This window comes from Lissotriton helveticus, chromosome 5_1 (assembly GCF_964261635.1).
Source record: "Lissotriton helveticus chromosome 5_1, aLisHel1.1, whole genome shotgun sequence".
Lineage (NCBI taxonomy): Eukaryota > Metazoa > Chordata > Amphibia > Caudata > Salamandridae > Lissotriton > Lissotriton helveticus.
Genome location: NC_136065.1, coordinates 192563434 through 192584042, shown reverse-complemented (window position 1 = coordinate 192584042; position 20609 = coordinate 192563434). Strand labels below are relative to the sequence as shown.

Below are 20609 nucleotides of genomic sequence, written 5' to 3'. Positions count from 1 at the left end.
CCTTTATGAGGAAACTTTATACAAACAAAAACCATAATGTCGGACTCCCACTGTAGAACATTGATACTAGAGGAAGGGATGTGTTGGGATGTGCTTGGGAGATGTACTTGTTTATCACCCTATTCGTTGTAGAGTCATTGTCCGAGCTTGAAGAGGTACTGCATTTCAGGCTGCAGCTTCTTTGTTCCAGGACCCAAATTGTTGTCTCTTTCACCTCCTAGGACACAGCTACTAGACAGTCAAAATTAATTTTGCCTGTTCCACAGTTGAAAGCTTCTCTGATTACCGATTACACATCTTAGTCCCTGCTTTACCACAACCTAGTGGGAAGAAAGTTAGACGGGAGCAGCAAGTTAAGCTGTATGTAAAAGGAGCAAACATTTATGTATGAGTGTCATATTTCCCTGCTCTTCACTTTTAAGTACGATTTTATATCTGTGTTCCCCTGATCAGCGCACATATATCGGAAGAAATTGATACAGAAAGTGTATCATTTTCACAACAGTCGAGATGAATGATCATGTTGCATCCCTTGGTGTTACTAGATCAGCTCATTGTCCATTTCTGGTGGGGGGGGCTCGCCTCCCCCGCCTCATCCTCAGGACTCTGTCCTGCTCCCCACATGCTGAGCTGCATGTTAAATAGAGCGCCATAGAAAGCGCGCTTGGGAAAGAAGATACGGCCAGGTCAGGCCTTCTCGGTCTCCCTGGACATCTCACTTCCCCACATTCTCTGATCACGTTTCCAGCTGAGCTGGTGGAAGTCAGGTGGCAAACATCATATATTCTATACTATCGGTGTTACGGGAAGACCTTCTTAACCGTCTCTCTTGAGCCTTCAGCCTAAAGATGTTGTATACATCAGCTTGAAATTAATTTGCCCCATGAGAGATTTAGGGGCCTTGTTCTTGCCATCCTGTTTTAGCAATCCAAGAGCCGCATATGTGCAGACTACTGATAATTTGAGCAAAGCAAAAAAAATATTTACAAAAGGTATTGACTAGTTGTCCAGTTACTTCCCTTTTAGCACTCATCTTGGGTTTAAGCAGTGTAAGTTTTCTTCAGCCATACCACCATTTACCAGAGAACTTAAAGTTTTGACCAGTTTATTATCGTAATGCATGTATTTTTACGAGTACCCGGTGTAAGGGTGACAGTAGTCAGGGCAGCCTGTTAATGCCGCGCCTGCCTCAATGGAGCCTGGGTAGGGGAAACCAGCGTTAGTCTGGAACTCGACAGAGCTGGTACGGCAAGTTTGCATCGTACTCCAAGTCGGTGGGTGCGTCATTGACCCCGCTGCCCTGACTACCGCCACCTTTATGCCAGACTTCTTTTCTGAAACCTGAACCACACATTGGCTCGAAAAAAATTACTTGACCGCTTCCTGCTTGTGTTTCTCACAACGTAGCTGATAACTTGGATTTAATGCGACTCCCTACAACCATAATCCTAGGTGTTGGCATGCCTTGACACCTTGACAGACTTACCCTGCCATAGGAACTTATTTCTACCTCTTGCGGATTCTTTCCTAACAACAGCACTGTTCAAATCCCTTGTAACCCAGTCCATCGACCATTTTGGGCACCTTTTGTGGTTAACGTGGTTCCTTAAATCAGTGGATTCATTTTTGAACTACTAATATACTGTTGTATAACCATTTTCCCAAATCTTCTGTGCCGTATTTCCATTGTCCTTCACATTATTTCACGTGTCACTTGCACCGATCACTTCTTGCATGAGCACATATGTGCACACGATTGTCCGGTTGATGATTCATATTTCTAAAACATCCAACTCTTAGCGACCATCAAGAATGAAATCAAGGCTTAGTAGTTTGCATAGGAACATCAGGGTTGGGCTCACATGTGCGGTTCTCCAGTATCTTACCCTTGTGTTTTGGCAGCACATCTCTACCATCTCATTTCTCTTTTTTCACTTTTTATAGCGCATTTGTGTGGCTCCAGTGCCTGGCCTGTGTTAGTTTATATTGGGCAATCTTCAGCCAGGCCTCCTTAATTTCTTCTTTGTGGTTCTCCCAATCAAGTCTCACCCGTTGTCCTCGAGTTGCCTCTGTATCTGGTCTTCTTGTTTTTCTCTTACTATATGAAAAGTAATTTACCTAAAAAAAGAATCTCCAACGTTCAATGTCTTCCCTACTTCCCAGTTAGCTGTCCATGTGGTCCATGCTCTAGCATTTGTTGAGTTATGTCCAAAATGACTCTATTGCTTCCCTGCACTTTAGTATGCAGTGTTTGAGTTGAACGTGTCCCCATGTTTGTGTACTCTGCTCCTATAAATTCTTATGGTAGGCCATGCCTCTTGGGCCTGCAAAATCTTTTGGTAACCAACCCACCATTAACCAATAATCCTGATAAACATCCTGTATGGTATTTGGTCGCAGGACACTAAGCTCTTTATCCTCTTAGTTCCCTAACAAATATCAATGCTTCCAGATGAATACATATGCTAACAGTGGCTAAAAGTGTTCTGTGACCCACCCAAAGGACTTCTTCTCCAGAAGGCTTTATACATTGAAAATCTCGAAGTCCTTCTGCCAGCCATAGAAGCAAGATTCAGCAATATGCTGACGATAATAAAATCTTTAGGAAAATCTCAACAAACTGGCTTAAAGATTGCCACACCCTCATACGAGCCTTGTTGTTACATGTTTTTTTCAAACTGATTCCAACCAAGACCACTTACAGCAGCATACATGCCCATATGTGAAAGATACAGGTTAGTATTAGATTCCTTACCTTAGAATATCCCCAGGCGTCAGACTGGATCCAGAAAGTTTTGCGTAGCAGTAACCTTGCACGTCGGTAGGCGTCGTCTGCGGCTCAGTGCCCGTCGTCGGCGTCGTGGTCGCCGGGATGACGTCGTTGGAGTACTTAGACGCTGACGTCAGTTCTTCTTTTTTCTGCGCCAGCAAGCGCAGATCTGGGAAGAGCAGTACTCCTTAGTCACTTCTTGACTAACTTTTTTTGATCTATTTTGGATCTACTCGAGTCGTTTATTGACTCCGGTGCCTGGGTTCAAGCCCTGCGACGACTGTAACCGACTGATGTCGGTTACCGACCCCCACCGTCGGTGCCTTTATTGCCTCGGGCAGACCATGATGACAAGTCGTGCCCCCACTGCCGGGCCTTGACGTCGAAAGCTAGGCAGGAGCTGTCCCGTAAACGACTCGAGATCTGGCAGTCGGCCCCGCGCCGCTCGAGGTCCCGATCCATGAGGAGGTTGAGGGACCGTTCGCGGGGCTACAGTCATCATAGCTTGGCGAGTCGACACCACTCGTCGGGCTCAAAGTCCTCAGGTAAGTCGAGGCACAAGAAGTCGAAGAAGCGACATTGCTCTTCTGACTCCCCCGACGCTCACGCGACGTGGCCGGGGGTTCGGGCGGCACCGCCCACGCGGCTCCGCCGGAGCCACCAGCGTCGCGTTCAGCTCCACACCCGCCGGTCCCTGGGCTGAACACGATTCCGGAGGAGATCAGAGCCTTCCTCACGGCCATGAGGTTGCGCTTCCCTCCGTTGGGTCCCGTCGAGGTGCCTTCGGGCCCTGCGGACCCGTCTGGGAGCCCAGATGGGCCGATGGCTTCGGCCTTGGCGGGTGCTTCGGCCCTGGCGCCGTTGGCGACTTCGGTCCCAAGCCTGGATCCGTGTTGACGCCGGTCGACCTTACGACCCCTCCGCCAGCGTCGTCACCAAGGGTGACGCCCCCGGCACCGTCATCGGGCGGCGGCCCCGATCCCCACCCGGTCCGGATCCAGCGTCGGACCGGCACCGCTCGGCGCCGTCTTCGACGCCGATAGGTGAGCCCTTCACCGATGATCCGGCTCCATCAATTCTTCCTGACCTTCAGGAGATGGATGACGAGGGGGATTGGGAGGGGTCTGAGGACCCTCTGGCACTGCAGTGCCAGTTGAGTCAGGACTGGGCGGACGAACTTGGGGAGGCCAGTGGTCTGGACACTTCGCCCGACACTGGTTTTGTCTCCCCTCCTACCGTGGCTACGGAGCAGGGGGCTGCGTACAGTGTGGTGTTGACTCGGGCAGCCAAGGCCTTGGCTCTTGAGCTCCCAGTCACGACCGTGAGGACTAACCTCCTCACTGAGGTCCTCAAACCGCAGGCAAGCTCCTCGGATCCTCTCCTGCCGTTCAATGAGGCCCTCACTGAAGTTCTGTTGGGCACCTGGTCCAAGCCCTCCACAGGTCTCCCTGTGCATCAGAACGAGGCCCGAGGCCACCGCCCGGCTCCGGGGACCCCAGGTTCCTGTCCGTTCACCCCACCCCTGAGAGCCTGGTGATCCAGGCCTCAACTTCCCAGACCGCATTCCCGACCGCCCCTTCGGATCGGGAATCCAAAAGGTACGACCAGTTTGGTAAGAAGCTGTTCTCCTCATTGAGTTTGGGGTTGCGGTCTGTCAACACCGCCTGCCTTTTGGCCCGTTACTCTCGTTCCTTGTGGGATACGGTGCGGAAGTGCTGCCGCAGTGCCTGGCGGAGGTCCTGGCAAAGCTAACCCAGGCCCTCGTGGAGGGAAGGGACGCAGCACGATATTCCATTCGGTGTGGACGGGATACCACGGACTCGCTAGGCAGGGCGATTGCAACGACGGTGGCGGCTTGCCGCCACGCCTGGCTGAGGTCCGCCAACTTTTCGGGCGATGTCCAAGCATCCCTTATGGACATGCCCTTTGATGGCCGTCACCTTTTTGGTGACAAGGCGGACAGTGCGCTGGAGCATATTGAGGACTCCAGGGCTACAGCCAAGTCCTTGGGCCTCGGCCAACGCCAGCAGACTTCCGCCTTTCATCCCTTTCGTGGCCATGGAAGAGCGCCCCCTCATGTCCAGCTAGCCACAGCCCGCAGAATCCACCTCAACGCGGTCGCGGACATGGTAACCGCCGTGGCGGTGCCCGGGGACACAGGCAAGGCCAGTCCATACCCGCCCCCGCAGCATCGGCCTCAAAATACTCCTGGTCCGAGTTTTCAGGCCCATTGGATGCCAGTGGGGGGCAGGGTTTGCCATCACCTCCTCCACGGGCCCTCCATCACATTGGACAGGTGGGTGCTGCAAATAGTCCGAAGGGACTACTCCCTTCCCTTCGAGGCGACCCCTCCAGCCATGCCACCGCAGTACCACCGCATGTCGGGGGATCACTTGCAACTTCTGCAGGAGGACGTTACGGCCCTCTTGGCCAAGGGGGCCGTCAAGCACGTTCCTGGGCCAAAAGTAGGACGTGGATGCTGTTCCCACTACTTTCTGGTACCCAAGAAGGGCAAAGGGGGCCTACGCCCCATCTTGGATCTAAGGAGTGTCAACGGCTTCCTCCGGAAGGAGAAGTTCAAGATGCTGACTTTGGCTCAGGTCCTAGCTGCCCTGGACCCAGAAGACTGGATGGTAGCGTTGGACTTGCAGGACGCGTATTTCGACATCCCCGTCCTGCCGGCCCACCAGCGTTACCTGCGGTTCACAGTAGGCCACGAGCACTTTCAGTTTACCGTGCTCCCCTTTGGCCTCATCAGCGCCCCCACGGGTGTTCACGAAAGTGATGGCGGTGGTCGCAGCTCATCTGCGCAGATTAGGGGTTTCAGTCTTCCCCTATCTCAACGATTGGTTGTTGAAGGCGGGCTCGTCCCAAACAGTCGTCTCCCACCTCCAGACTACGGCCGACCTCCTGCACTCGATGGGGTTCTCCATCAATGTGCCGAAGTCACACCTGTGTCCCTCTCAAAAGCTCCTCTTTATTGGAGTGGTTCTGGACTCAGCACAGTTTCGGGTTTATCCCCCCCAAAACTGGGATATTCAGGCTCTGATTCCGGTCTTACAGCCTTTATCCCGAGTCTGGGGCTGATGGCCTCCTGCATCCGTCTGGTGCATCACGCCAGGTGGCCGATGTGGGCTCTGCAGTGGGACCTGAAGTTTCAGTAGGCACAGCATCAGGGCAACCTGTCTGACTATGTCAGGATCTCGGAGGGCACTGCGAGACAGTTGCAGTGGTAGCTCACGAACCGCGATTGGGTCAGCGGCAGATCTCTCTCCCTTCCCCAACCAGGGCACGTAGTAGTGACAGATGCGTCCCTCCTGGGTTGGAGAGGCCACATGGGAGAGAGGGAGATCAGAGGCCTCTGGTCTCCAGCAGAGTCCCGGCTCCACATTAACCTTATGGAGCTGCGGGCGATCCGGCTTGCACTAAAAGCATTCCTTCCCTCTGTCCGGGGAAGTGTAGAGCAGGTGTTCACGGACAACACCACCGCCATGTGGTACTGCAACAAACAGGGCGGGGTGGGGTCGTGGACCCTTTGTCAGGATGCTCTGAGCCTCTGGACATGGCTGGAACACCAGGGCATCACCCTTGTGGTTCAACACCTGGCAGGTTCCCTGAATGCCTGGGCGGTCGAACTCAGCGGCCGGTGCATGATGGATCACGAATGGCGTCTTAACTCGGACGTGGTGCAAGACCTCTTTCGGCAGTGGGGAGAGCCTTGGTTAGATCTAATCACCACCGAATAGAACGCGCAAAGTCATCAGTTCTGCGCGTTGGAATTTCCAAGGCGGCACTCGCTCGGAGACGCTTTTCGTCGCGAGTGGAGCTGCGGTCTGTTGTACCCCTTTCCACCTATACCACTTCTGCCCAGAGTGCTGAATAAGATCAGGCGAGACCGTGCCCAAGTCATCCTTGTGGCTCCGGACTGGGTACGGAGATACTGGTATCCCGAGCTACTCAGCATGTCAGCCGATCCTCCTATTCATCTGCCTCTTCCGGAGGACCTTCTGTCGCAGCAGCAGGGGACGGTCTTCCACCCGAACCTATCCAGCCTCCACCTCCATGGGTGGAGATTGAGCGGCAGTAGTTGAGGCCATTTGACTTGCCTCCTGAAGTATGTGAAGTGATTCTGGCAGCCAGGCGTCCCTCCACAAAATCGGTATACGACTGCAGGTGGAACAAATTTGTGGCATGGTGCACAGCAAAGGCTGTGGATCCTCTCTCTGCCCTCCTTTGAGAGGTTCTCCTCTTCCTTCTTTCTCTTGCCCAGCAGGGCTCTGCTCTGGGCACTCTTAAGGGCTACCTTTCTGCCATTTCTGCCTTCTTGAGGCTTCCTGATCAGCCTTCTCTTTTCAAGTCGCAAGGAAAGATTAACCTCACAAAAGCAAGGGAAGGGTGTCACCTGCCTTCTGATGTTAATAGAGCGTGGAATCGTCTCAACAGTGATAAACAGCAACAATTATCTATGACCCAAGGGAGAGTGTGGAACAAAATATATAGAGAGAAAACAAGATACAGATAAAGGCAAAATGTATTAAAGATACAATCGATATATTCAAATACAAAAATACAATGAATCAACAAATCAAGAGAGAATACTTTTCAAGTCCCCTATTGTAAACAGATTCTTGAAGGGCATCACGCATATGTTCCCTCTTGTTCCTTTCGTGATGCCTCAGTGGGACTTGAACCTTGTTCTTACATATCTGATGTGTGCTCCCTTCGAGCCACTTCACAATTGCCCTCTTCGTCTCTTGACTCTTAAGACTGCATTCCTGGTTGCCATCACCTCTGCCAGGAGCGTGAGTGAGCTCCAGGCTCTTTCTTCTAAGCCTCCTTTCCTTTCTGTCCATCTGGACAAAGTTGTGTTGAAAACGCGTCCTTCTTTCCTGCCCAAGGTGGTTACAGCCTTTTACATTGGGCAGTCCATCACCTTGCCCACCTTCTTTCCGCCTCCGCATCCTTCCAAGGAGGAAGAGAGGCTCCACCACCTGGACCCAAAACGTGCGCTCTCCTTCTACCTTGATCGCACACGCCAGTTCCGGGCGGACGACCAGCTCTTTGCTGCTTACGTGGGCACTTAGAAGGGACGGGCGGTACACAAACGGACCATCTCTCGGTGGGTCGTGTTGTGTATCAAGGTATGCTACTCTTTGGCTCGGAAGGAGCCCCCTGTTGGGCTGAGGGCCCATTCCACTCGGGCCACAGCAGCTACTACTGCCCTAGGTCGGGGAGTCCCCTTGCAGGACATCTGCCAGGCAGCTACGTGGGCTTCGCTGCACACGTTTGCTAGACACTACTGCCTGGACACACAAGTCCGGAGAGATGGCTTTTTCGGCCGTTCCGTTCTCCAGGACTTTCTGGTGTGATCTTGGTCTGCAGACCCACCACCGGGGTTGGTATTGCTGGGGTATCTATTCTAAGGTAAGGAATCTAACACTAACCTGTTTCTTTCAGATGCACAAGTTACTTACCTTCGGTAACGATATATCTGTAAGAAACAGTATTTAGTGTTAGATTCCTTACCGTCCCACCCATCCTCCCCGTTCTGCGGACCGATATCTAGGGTTAAGGTATTTCCTTTTGAGGGCCCTAGTTTTAAGGCACCAGTGTCGGTCTCTGGCATGGCTCTGTGTTCCTGGCGTGGAAAGCTATGTACAAGAACTGACGTCAGCGTGCGAAGGCAGCGTCCCAGTACTCTGACGACGTCATCCCAGCGACCACAACACCGACGACGGACGCGGAACTGCAGACGATGCCTACCAACGCGCAGGGGTACTGCTACGCAAAACTTTCCGGATCCAGTCTGACGCCTGGGGATATTCTAAGGTAAGGAATCTAACACTAACTACTGTTTCTTACAGATATAGCATTACCGAAGGTAAGAAACTTGTGCTTCTGAAACTGGCTGATTCACATGAACCTGAAGTGAGTGGCACGCCAACTGAAGCACAACATCACACACTTGCATCATGTATAGCAACCTCTCTTTCGAAACACCGGCAGCAAACTAAAATCAAAAAGCATCCTCGTACAGCCCATCACTTCTCCACAGAGAAAACTGTTACCTTTTGTGAGGTGATCTTCTGAGTGCTGTACAAACTCTGGCCTTGTGCTGTCTGTATCATTAAATAGGACTAATACTGCTGAAATTGCATTTAGCACACTAATTATCATCTCTAGACATTGTTTATATGTATAAAGATGCTCTTCGGTTTTTTGTGGTGCGAGACATTTGGAGACCGTAGGGGAGCTGAGGATTACGTGGGGCGCGGGAGACCGGAGCTCTGCAAGTTATCGGAACAAGTAAAGAAAAAGGACCCGCCCTGAAAACCAAGTTTACAAAATTACAGAGAAGGGACATTTGAAAAATATCTGTAAATCCAGTACATCTCGTCTAAACTGCAATTGAGGACGGAACAGCAGACCATCTTGTGCCTAAATAACACAGGAATAACAAGGCACCAGAGAGGCGGTCTACCGATATTAACAAAGAGGAAAGTGAACAAAGATAAGATGTAAAAACAGACCAGGATGATAATTTGAAATCGAACGTGGTACGCAAGAAAACCTATGAAATCCTGTGCTATGTGAACAGGAGGTCTACATCAGCGGCAACCAACCAGTGCCAAAAGTAGGAGAGACCGATTAATATAGTCTTGACAAAGATGGTAACACATCAATAAAAAACCATCGAAACGCGTTGACGCCACCCTGCACGATCAAGGGATCAAAAACCTAGCCTGTACACAAAGAATTATATATGTCCAGGACTGTGTTTATGTCAAATCTCAAAAACGTGCAAAATTTATTGACAAGTTTGATGTCTTTGTATGTCTCTCCTTTATCTGTATCTCCTAGGTTAACAAACGCCAAAAGTAAATTGATTGTATTGTAATATTAGTGTTTTTATTTATGTGTAGCAGAAATTGTATTTTTTGAATCTGTTAGAGATTTTAACATAGATGTGCAATGAGTTGTTTTTAATATATAATTGTATTTGTACGAATATTTTTAAGAATAAACAAAGAACTACATTACTGTTGTACAAGTGTATTAGATAGTGAAGGTATCTAGTGGGCCAAAGTGGGGTTGGACTAGACAACCATCTTGGGTTGTTTTATGTAAAACGGTTTGCCACAGGAAAATCTTTTCTCACTGTTTAAGTACCCTATTCCCCTGGTTGTAAGGGGGTATCTCTCTAATTTGAAACATATATGTATAAAGAACCTATATTTTTTGACATTAGGCCCTAAGTATTTTTTGCTTTGTGGTATGATTGTAGATGGATGAAAGGTTTGGCCAGAGTGAAAGTTTGGATGTGTTGTAAATATTGTAAAATTGTTTTGTACAGTATGTTTCAATTGCAATGTTTTATTGTATTTTTGTACATATACATGAAAAGTGTTTATTTATGAAAATAATTCTCGATCCACTAGTGCAAAAATAAATGAATAAACTAGTGACGCAAATTAAAAAACGGACCGTTATATTTTGTTCATAGAGGTCATCCTAAAAATAGCCAAGTAATATCCAGTACTTGCAGTTGTGTTGTTGTTTAGATATGAAAACTTTAAAAGGCATGTAAAGGGGCACCCAACAGGGCCCCCGGATAAATCTGTCCATGGAGTGCATGCAGAGAGCACACGATTTGCACCCCAAAATTGCACAGTCGTGTGTGCATTGTGTGGCATGCACGGACGTAGGTGCTCTAACGGTGGCGGTATGCTGTTTAGGCTCTCTATGAGCCAGACATTCCCATCGCTGCGACACCACCGCACCGCCAGCCCTGGATTACTGTTGTAATTGTCGATGGCTTGGTGGTCTTCCTGGGACTGCTGCTGCGGTGGTCCTACAGGGAGACCGCCAAAGTTGTAATCAGGCCCAGAGTCTTGTTCAGGAGGTTCCCGGGGATGGTTCACATTCTCAAGCTGGAAGGGCTGCAACCCCTATCCCCAGTACCATCAGTTTGCCTCCCTGTTTATTTGGAAATGGGTCTAGTCCTGACACTCAACAGTAAACAGAATCTAGCTAAAGACAGTTATTAAATTTCCATCTGTCTGTCAGGGAAATGGGCGTATATTTGACATTTAAGGCCCGTGACCACTTGTGGGACAAACATCATTGGGCTTCGCCCCTCCCCTTTCTCCTCACACACAGACTCGCCCTGTTGTGAGACAGGTGGAGCAGGCCAGCCCTGAGTAATAGGAGCGAAAAAAATGAAAGCACTGGAAAGATAAACAGTTCCACGCAGATAGTATAGAAGTCCATTTAACACATGTCAGGTAAGCCTCGCAGCAGCCTACTTAACAAGGACTGTAAAAACAAGTGCTGGTTCCCCAGCAGACGGATTAAATTAACCCCCGGATAAACACGGCTTGTGCGTCAGGAGACATCAAATATCAGGCACGGGGTTTCCTAAAACTCAGCGCTGGAATTCCCTGGACAGTACTGTTAAAAGCTGTTGACGTCATCTTCAATGGCTTCGACAGAGCGGCGGGCGCTCGTGTCAGCGCGCACGGTCCATTCAGTAGACGAAGCCTTTGACCCTTCCCTCCCCAGGCGACCGAGGGCAGCCTTTGAATGGGCCTCCCTGACACGGCGGCCTCGGTATACGTCCCCAGGCGGGACTCGAAAAAGGCACAGCTCGTTTCCTCCAGCAGAGGCACGTATTTGATGCCTCCCAAGGTTCCTTGCGCCCCTCTCCCGCCTCGCCGCAACTCGGCCACCCCTGGCTCCGCTCAAAACGCGGCTAGTGTTTCCCCGTCACAGAGAGAACGTCTGAATGCGACGCCTTACGAGAAATATCAAATATTATTTTATTCTCTGACCTTCCTGCTTTGCACAATGTCAAACAGGGCCTGCTGGCAAATAACATATAGAGAGGGACGTGTACTGGCTGTGGAAACAGTCCTTGGGTAGCCCGCGAGCTCCGTCGCCTCAACCTTCCCCCGCCATTCCTTCATCTGCCTGGTTCGCTTCTCCTCACAATTTTCCCTCGCCTCTTATTACTTTCTGTTAATGTTGATTTTCACCTTCCCTGTACAATACATTTTTCCAACACGCGCCCTTCCATCTCTTTAGTCTTTACCATAAGCATCTTTAAAAAAAAAATGTATTCCATAAGCATCTTTTTGTCTGCATTGTGCTCTTTTATTTCTTTCGTTTCATTATGTTTTTTGGCCTGAAGATGAGCGTGGGGAGATGCAGCGATGAAGACTGCATAGCGCACACTCGTAGCCAGGTTCGAACTGGGACAGAAAACAGGCCCAGGCCACCAACATAATAGTGGCCCCACTAGTGAATTAGAGAGCTAAACATGTGCTTCATGTTTGCAAATTGGGGCTGTTTTGAACTTGGAAAGACACACTGATAAGTGCTTTTGCAAGGTATGGAAGAATGCATGCATGTGTGCTTCCTGTTGGCAATGTTTGTGCTAATATCAGGGAAAACAAAAGTAAAACCCAGCCAGCAGATCATAAAGTAGCCAAAAAAGGCAGTCCCACACACTGACCTATGAGCCCAGCCTGCGGGTGCTGCCTGATTGCCCCAAAGGCCAATCCAACCCTGGACGTAGGGAGCACACAGACTCACAATCTGTGTTGGGCCTGAAAGGTGAAAGTAGGGCACAAACAAGTTTTTTTCACCATGTTCCCATTCCAAGATGAGCACCTATAGTGCTCGCTTATGGAATCATTTCCTCAAAGTAGAACCTACCTGTGTACTATTTTCTGAATGTGTCAATGTTGTTGCACTGTGCGGCGAGTGTGCTGGAAGGGGTACATTGCTGCGAAGATGTCTCTGTTGTAGAAATGGCTGATAAGACGCGTTCCTTCAATGCATTACAGGCTGGGGGCGCACCAGTTTATTAGTCCAAAAAAGATATAGACTCTTGAGCCCTTACCTGATTCCTGGAGGATGAGTCAACGCAGCGTATCTGAGTGTTGAAAGTCTGGGGCTTTCACCTTAGTATTTATAGCTGTTGTTTATAGACCCAAGACATTGCCTAACTGCGATATTAAGAGTTGCATGAAAACAAGTTAACTATTTTATATGCATCACATAGCAAGCAAGGGAATTTGGGTGTTCTCCGACAGTGAATTTTTGGCAACTAATGGAACACATTAGGCATCAGCATTGGTCAAAAGCTGATTAGATTTATGGGCCATGTCACTGGGTCGTTAGAAGTTAATTTAGTGCAAAATGTGTATATTTAGGCACTTTAGGCACGTGAAATTGGTCAGAATGTTCTGGGAAATAAAAGATATTTTCAGAATGGGATTAGCAAATAAGAGTAGTGAAAATGGTTTGTGTAAATTATAAGTATATTCAGTAAATTGAATTCAAAGGCCACACTACATTTGGGCTGTGGTGGACTGTTCTTCCCATCAAAGTTAAAAGGTCATCAGCTACATTGCTGGGATTTAAACACTGGCTGGCGCCACATACAAAAAGTGGTGGGGAGGATGAAGGAGGCATGGTGGGGAGCTCGGGAGGGAGAGCACGGGGGTTGATAATAATTAAAATAATTAGAAAAAAGACTTGCCTGAAGCTGCTGGCTGCCTCCCTTGTCCCTCCTCTGTGGTCTTCTTCCTACTTCCTTGTCCCAGCAGGCACTGGGGCAGCATCAGACTCCCTGTGCAATCCCCGCGCTGCTCTCATGCTATGAGAGCAGCACAGGGATTGGCCTGATCAGGCTGCTTTGATGTCCCACTCAGGACAGGGAGTCTGTGCTGTTTCTCCAGCCCGGCTGTACAATAGAGCCGGGTTGAAGAAACATAAGTGGCCAAACACACATGCACATTTACACATTTACAGTGCAGGAACTGATCCTCCTCCCTCCTCTCATGGCCCTCCCTACAGCGCTAGCTCTGAGCCAGCAGCTGAAAAGTAAAATAATATTAAAATATTATTTTATGTTTCAGCTGCTGGCTCTGAGCCAGTGGGGCTAATGCAGAGGAGCCGCCACTCGATTTAAACCTACAAGCTGCAAAGTGCATGGAGGCCCAGAGGCTAGTTTTTAGCCCTTTAAACTGTAACAATTCTTTTGGAATCACAGCCTGGAAAATGCACAGACACACCAGAAGCAGAGGTCCAAAGTTTACATTCAGTCCAGCACCAGTTGGGCCAATATTTGAATACTAGACGAACCTGATTTGTTGAAAACTATGATTAGCTCTCTGATACAATACTAGAATCATATCATTTTTATACCGTTTTATTTTTGCATAGCTACCATTTAGACTCATGACATGTGTGACATTTTCCCTTAGTCCAAGCCTTTTAGTAAACAGGGCTTCTCATGGTGGGGGACTCATAGTTTTGTGTTTATAATTATAGTTATGGCCTAAAAAATCCCAGCATGTCTAAGTGCTGTTGTCTAAAAAGCAAGGACTGAAGATGTCAAAGGTGACATGAAGCTATCAGAATTAGCATTTATGCAAAATTCTAAATGCACGAATGATGAAAATAATAAAAGTTAGGGGCTTATTTTTGAGAGCCCAGCGTCATATTTACACCATGTAAAGTAGTACATGCATGCCGCAGGGCTCTTAATCAGATGTATGAAGCCACGCAAAGCCACGAGCATTGGCTTTGAGCGGCCTCATAAATCTTGAGTAAGGGAACGCAGTACAAATCGCTGCATCTCCGTACTCTGCACCCTGCAGGCGTTCCATGGGCACTGTGGTGGGTTTTTCCTTGCAACTCTCATGGATTGTGATGCTGCCCCAGATTAACAAAATCATAAAAACCTGTGGAAGCTCCAAATCCTTACCCTTCCCGAGGTGAGGTGTAATGAGGAGTAATATCTTTATTTCTGCTTGTTTTTCCTCTTAGGCTTTGTTTTGTGCAGGAAGGTACCCATTTCTGCACAAAAACAATCCAACATGCAACAGTGGCACCCTTGCGCCATGCGGCAAAGGGTGCCTAATTTGGCACAAGGCTGCTAACACGGCACCAGCACTGGAAGAAAGGACAGGCATGCACCATATTGCATAAATACAGTGCATTCCTGCCTTTTCATTTTGGCTGAGGGCAGCAGAGCAAGGTGCCTTGCTGGGGTACCCTTCTCCAAAAATGCATAAATGAGGACCTTAATGTTTATTGAGCTGCATGGGAGTGTGAGAGATGTCCAACTGCCAGCAATGAAACATTTGGAGGACACTTCAGAATGTAAAAAGTTGACATTGCAAGCCCTAGAGAGCGCACGATGGTGTGACTGTGATGCCCCCAGCATAATTCAGCAGAAGCTACCGCATATGTTGTCTGTTCCATGGCATGACCCTGAATACAGATCTTGTATCCCTCTATCACATCTCTGGCATCAGTGCTATCTCCCTGTCTGATCAGCTATGCGCAGTGGATGTGTTTGTCCACGTGACAGAGGTAACATATCAGCTCTGTGCGGCAGATCGGTTCGTACATCTGGCACAGGTAACATAGCTCTGTGCAGCAGATCTGTTTGTACATCTGGCACGGGTAACATATCAGCTCTGTGCAGCAGATCTGTTCGTCCACCGGGCACAGTTCACATATCAGATCTGTGCAGAACATCTGTTCGTACATCTGGCACGGGTGACATTACTCTATGCAGCGGATCTGTTCGTACATCTCGCACAGGTGACGTATCAGCTCTGTCTAGCGGATCTGTTCATCCACCTGGCACAGTTGACATGTCAGCTCTGTGCAGAAGATCTGTTCGTACATCTGGCACAGGTGAAAAAACTCTGTGCAGCCGATCTGTTCATATATATGGCACAGGTGACATATCCGCTCTGTGCAGCGGATCTGTTCGTCCACCTGGCACAGTTGACATGTCAGCTCTGTGCAGCGGATCTGTTTTTCCACCTTACATAGGTGACATGTCAGCCCTGGCACAGGTGACATATCACAGGTGACATCAGCTCTGTGGAGTGGATCTGTTGTTCCACCTGTCACAGGTGAAATATCAGCTCGGTGCAGCGGATCTGTTCATTCGCCTGGCACGGGTCACATATCTGATTGGGCCACTCTTGCTCTGCTTCACAGACCAGTCCCTGCTACAAGTGCTCAATCTACACCCCGTAGTCATTAACCTTTTATGTGACCATAAATTGGCAGTGTTTCGGGTTCTTACATTTCACCGGAAAGTTTTCGGGCTTGTGACTGGCAAGCAGTTTGCTACACTTGATTTTGAGTTGTTTATGTATGTATTAGAACTTACTATAGCTGCTTTCAGTAGCAAATTTAGGAGTACATTTTTTTTGTTTATCTGTCTTGTCTCTTTTTAGTAAGAATGCAGCCTTGTGAACTGAACAATATCTAGAATTTATTGTCCTGTCGCTCTCTTTCTCACTCTACTTCTATCTCGTTCTCTCTGTCTTTCACTTTCTCCCCCTCGTTCCTTCTCTATCTCTCATACGCATCCTCCTATTGCGCTCTATCTCTCTTTCTCCTATTCTTCTTGAAGCTGGAGACTGCAAAATAAAAGAAACAATTTAAAAAAGGCAGAATTCGCACAAGGGACCCTTTTCGCTGATCTCCTTCTCTGTCTTTTCCTGGCATTCTTTTACTATTCTGTCTATCCCACTCGTCGTTCTCTCATATTTTTTCATATTTTGCTGTATACAGTTCACTTCCCTAAATAGTTTTTGTCTCTTCCTTCGACTAACGCCTCTTTCTGCATTAGCTTATTCCTTTCTTTTTAGTTCTCCTTTTTCATTCTCTTTCTTCTCTATCTCCCCTTCTCTGTCTCATAGCTCTCTCTATTTATTTTCTTTCTTTATTTCGATTGTTTTCCTTCTGTGCTGTGTTTTTCTTCCATATTTGTCACAAATGTACCTCTATATTGGCCTTTGTATGAAAGTTGTTTACAGTTGCAATTTTTTGCCATCTTTCTCCCTTCCTCTTGAAAGTGAATCATGACATGGAGTGCTATACACACCATTTCACTCACTCCATGTATCCCTTTGTATCCCTTATTGATACCTTTTTTTTGTCATTCACCAGAAAATTGTCTGCACAGCTGAGCGAAAATGGTATCCACACCCACAAACAATTCATTGTATTAAAGGCTGTGAGGTAAGCAGGGTAAGATATCCTATGCTATGAGTTTTAATCGAGCACCAGCATCCTGCAAAATGTTCATGGCATTGAACTGTACAATACTGAGGAGCATCATAACTGTGTCCTTCAACCCATGCTTTCATATAATGCACGGATCCCCTAAGTTGGCCCATGAGGGCTGATACCATGACAGATATTCTGGATATCCCCATCGGATAAATATTGCACAGTGCTCAGCTCTTCCTAGGGTATGTAACCTTTACAACAAAACTTTTACAACGACCTACCATTACAACGCAACTTTTACAACGCAAACTATTACAACGCATTGCTCTGGGGGGCGCTCTAGGATAGGGAATAGGTTAATTTACTATCCAATAACCTTCCCTGCTATCCACGGGGACTGGAGTTGGAATAGTAAATTAAACTATTCACTATCCAGCGCCCCAAAGCACTATGCGTTGTAATGGTATGCGTGGTAAAAACCACTTTGTAAAGGTAGGCGTTGTAAAAGTATGCGTTGTAACGTCATACATCCCTTCCTAGAGCTTTCCGCCAAAATGCCAGACCAGGACCAACTCACACCAGCAGATAAAGGAGGAGCGACAAAACCACCCTTTTTTCAGCGTATTCTTTGTTAGTTAACATAGTCATTGATATTTTCTCCTTTATGAAGGACACCTGTCCCAAATCAATATATTGTTAAAACTTCCCAAACCAGGTTAGCCCTTAAGTATCCGTAGAAGTAATTTGGGCGTGGTTGCTGCTTGCAAACCCACAGACTACTTTTCCCCCCCTGTTTTCTTAACTACTTTTTTATCCCCCGTTATTTTATTCTCAATTCCAGTTCTTTCATTAATCCTCCAGATTCACACTCCCTCTTCACAAGCAGAACATTATAAAGGTTTGGTTTTTACACTCAATTTGAGGACCATCTTTCCACGATTGAGATAAACATCATTGTGTAGGAAATGCACATAACAGGAAAGCCATGTAAACCACATTACTCAATAAATGAACAGTAATAGTTATCTGTAAAACAAAGTAGTGCCCTGTAGCCATTGCTACTTCTAGTTGCATCAGCACAAATACAACATTGAAGCAGATAACATAAACCTTTGCAAAGAAGCTTGTTTCAACTTAAATTGAAACTGGAGAGAAGCACCCACCTATACACACACACACACACACACCAAAGCCCAGGCTCAGTTTTCAGTGCCATCAGCATGCCCCATTAGTGGCCTGCCCTGGCATAATGAAAAAAAAAAACATTTTCCAATCAGAGTATAATAGTGAGAGAGAGAATGGTAAGATGTTGGATGAGACACTTACAGGCATCCCCTCTGGGAACCCGCATCGAAGAAATATCGATGAGAAAGACCATGAGCCAGGACTGCGGCGAAAAATGAACTGGAAATAAAGACGATGAGGGAAGCTGCCAATTAAAAACTGACATTGTAGCACAATGAGAGTAATGGGAGCAGTTATGCAGTACTTAAAGTATAATGTTCCCATGCACCAGAGGCGACTCCCTTGACTTATTAATTTGAGAGACCAGTTGGGTCTATATTTATATCGTATTGAAGTGCATTTGGTCTACCAGTAAACTCCACTCATTACTCTATGTTTAGTTAATGCTTTAGAGAGCAACTTAACTCTTGAGGCAAGGAAGGGAGATTGTATTGAAGGCCTCTGCGTAGGGCTGTCACTCCGATGTTAGATCTTTGGCCATTGATGTCCCGGTTCCATTTGTCTTGATACTTCTTCATTGTCTCTTTAGCAGTTCATGTCGGACTACTACTGTGATGGCATGAACAACCGGGCATTCTGCAACTATGATGGGGGAGACTGCTGCGCCTCAACTGTCAAGACCAAAAAGGTAAAACTCCCCTCATATGGGACATGTAGGGGCAGGGAGGGGAATGGGATGTCAATGGAGAACTATTAAGAATATCACAAGTGAAAAGCTTGGAAAGGCAATGCAGAAGAGGAGAGGAACAAGGACATGAAAGACGGATAATGATTGATATTTATGGTGTCACCTTTAATTGCCTTTCACTTCAGATCACTGATACACAGGAGGAGAGAGAGAGAGCAGGATTGCATTTGAATGGAAAAGGCTTCACAATAATATGGCTCTATTTTTAAGATGCTGCGTTTGGTGCTGCATTTTTTGCCAATTTAATGGTACTCAAGGTGCCCTCCTCAGAAAGATTGAATGTATGGTTGACTTTGCTCGGATTTGATAGCTAACAGCAAGGCCTATATAACTGATTGAGCCACCTTGCCAGTTTGCAGGAGGAATGGTGCAGACTGTCGGAGGTTGGCTCCTACTAGTCGCTGAACCCAACACTCAGGAGGCTCTACTTGCCATGATCTCACATGATGCTGCTTTCTGTGAGCGCAAAATGCTGTGATTGGGACCATTGGATGCTCTGGAATATAGGATGAAGTGGCAGTGTCATACTGCCATTGCACATTAAAAATTACCTTTAAAGTGACGCGTCTCATTCAGAGTGAAAAGGATGCTCTTGTGGGCTTTGCACATTGATGGCTGAGGCAGGAAAGACTAGTCAGACCAGGTTCTTTGGCTTTCTAAGGGCAGGTGGGGCTATTCTTACTCAAGTATTCTGCTGCAGATCCTATGGTGAGGTGTTATGTACTGATCAGTGCTTTTGGAAAGTATTTTTCTTACAGACATCAGGTATGCCTTGCAAAAAGTGAGTGCTCAAATATCGCAGCGTTCCAAATGAATTGGGCATCCATGTGAAAATCATGACTTTCGCATTTATTTTGTACACGAGGATAGTCGGCTTTAAGCCGCCCAAATGAAAAAGCTAATTAAGTTGTGGAATTGTACACAACACTTTGTTTGTTTGTGTTGACATTTTTTTATTCATGAAGCCCTCACACACCAACCTAGTTGGTGTCATGCTTCATCATCGGGCCCACCACAGTGACACCGAATGTGTCCCGGGTGGGCCCGATGATGAAGCATGACACCAACTAGGTTGGTGTGTGAGGGCTTCATGACCAAACCTAATGGTTTGCCCACAGATGTACCTCCTGAGTCTCACTAACACAACCTAGCTAGTCCTATATTGATATTTCTACATATAATCAGGGGACCCGGACTAGCTTACCTAGTCCTCTCTCTCCCTTTTGATTTGCTGACATTTTTTTATTAACATTTTATAAATACAATACATAAATAGCTGTGTTTCTGCCACAGCGCAGTTTCTGAGTAAGAGGTAAGCAAGCTATACACTCTCATTCAAAATGGAAGTGATTTGACAGTGCTAGCTTACACCAGAGAAAACTAGACAAGTGTGTAGCTGTAGAAAATGCAAGAAAACTCTGTGCAATACGGGTAAGCCACCAATCAGGAACTCCACGAGGCGAACTTCTTGTTAATAAAAACGTTTGCAAATCAGTCATATCTGCTGAAGGCGCAAGACTCAGAGTTATTTTGTGACAGGCATACATCACTGCCCAAAGCACAATGAAAGTACAATGCTGATACATCTTATGAAACGGTTACCAGATATTCTTGGTAAGCTTTCATGTGACAGAGATTTCTCCATATGATACTATACTGAGAAGCATGCTAAGGTCTGCTGTTGCTATTATATTGGCACAACGATTCTGCAAAGGCCCATCAGACCTGGCAATATACTGGGACAGGCATTGTGTTCATTGTATGCAACTATATTGATACAGAAATACAGCTGTAGAGACCAAAAATGCTGTTATATTGGTAATAACCTATGGCTAGGCTCCCGGCTTGCCCAGA

At 47.3% G+C, this 20609-nt stretch overlaps 1 protein-coding gene across 2 annotated transcripts in view; it reads left to right on the top strand.

Annotated features, from left to right (window-relative positions):
* PAPPA (pappalysin 1) overlaps nt 1-20609 on the top strand; it is a 1283063-nt gene that overhangs the window by 1245800 nt on the left and 16654 nt on the right. For both annotated transcript variants that reach the window (XM_078641985.1, XM_078641984.1), the window contains 2 exons: nt 16760-16831; nt 18597-18695. In XM_078641985.1, the coding sequence (XP_078498111.1) occupies nt 16760-16831; nt 18597-18695 (171 nt within the window). The remainder of the gene's footprint in view (nt 1-16759; nt 16832-18596; nt 18696-20609) is intronic.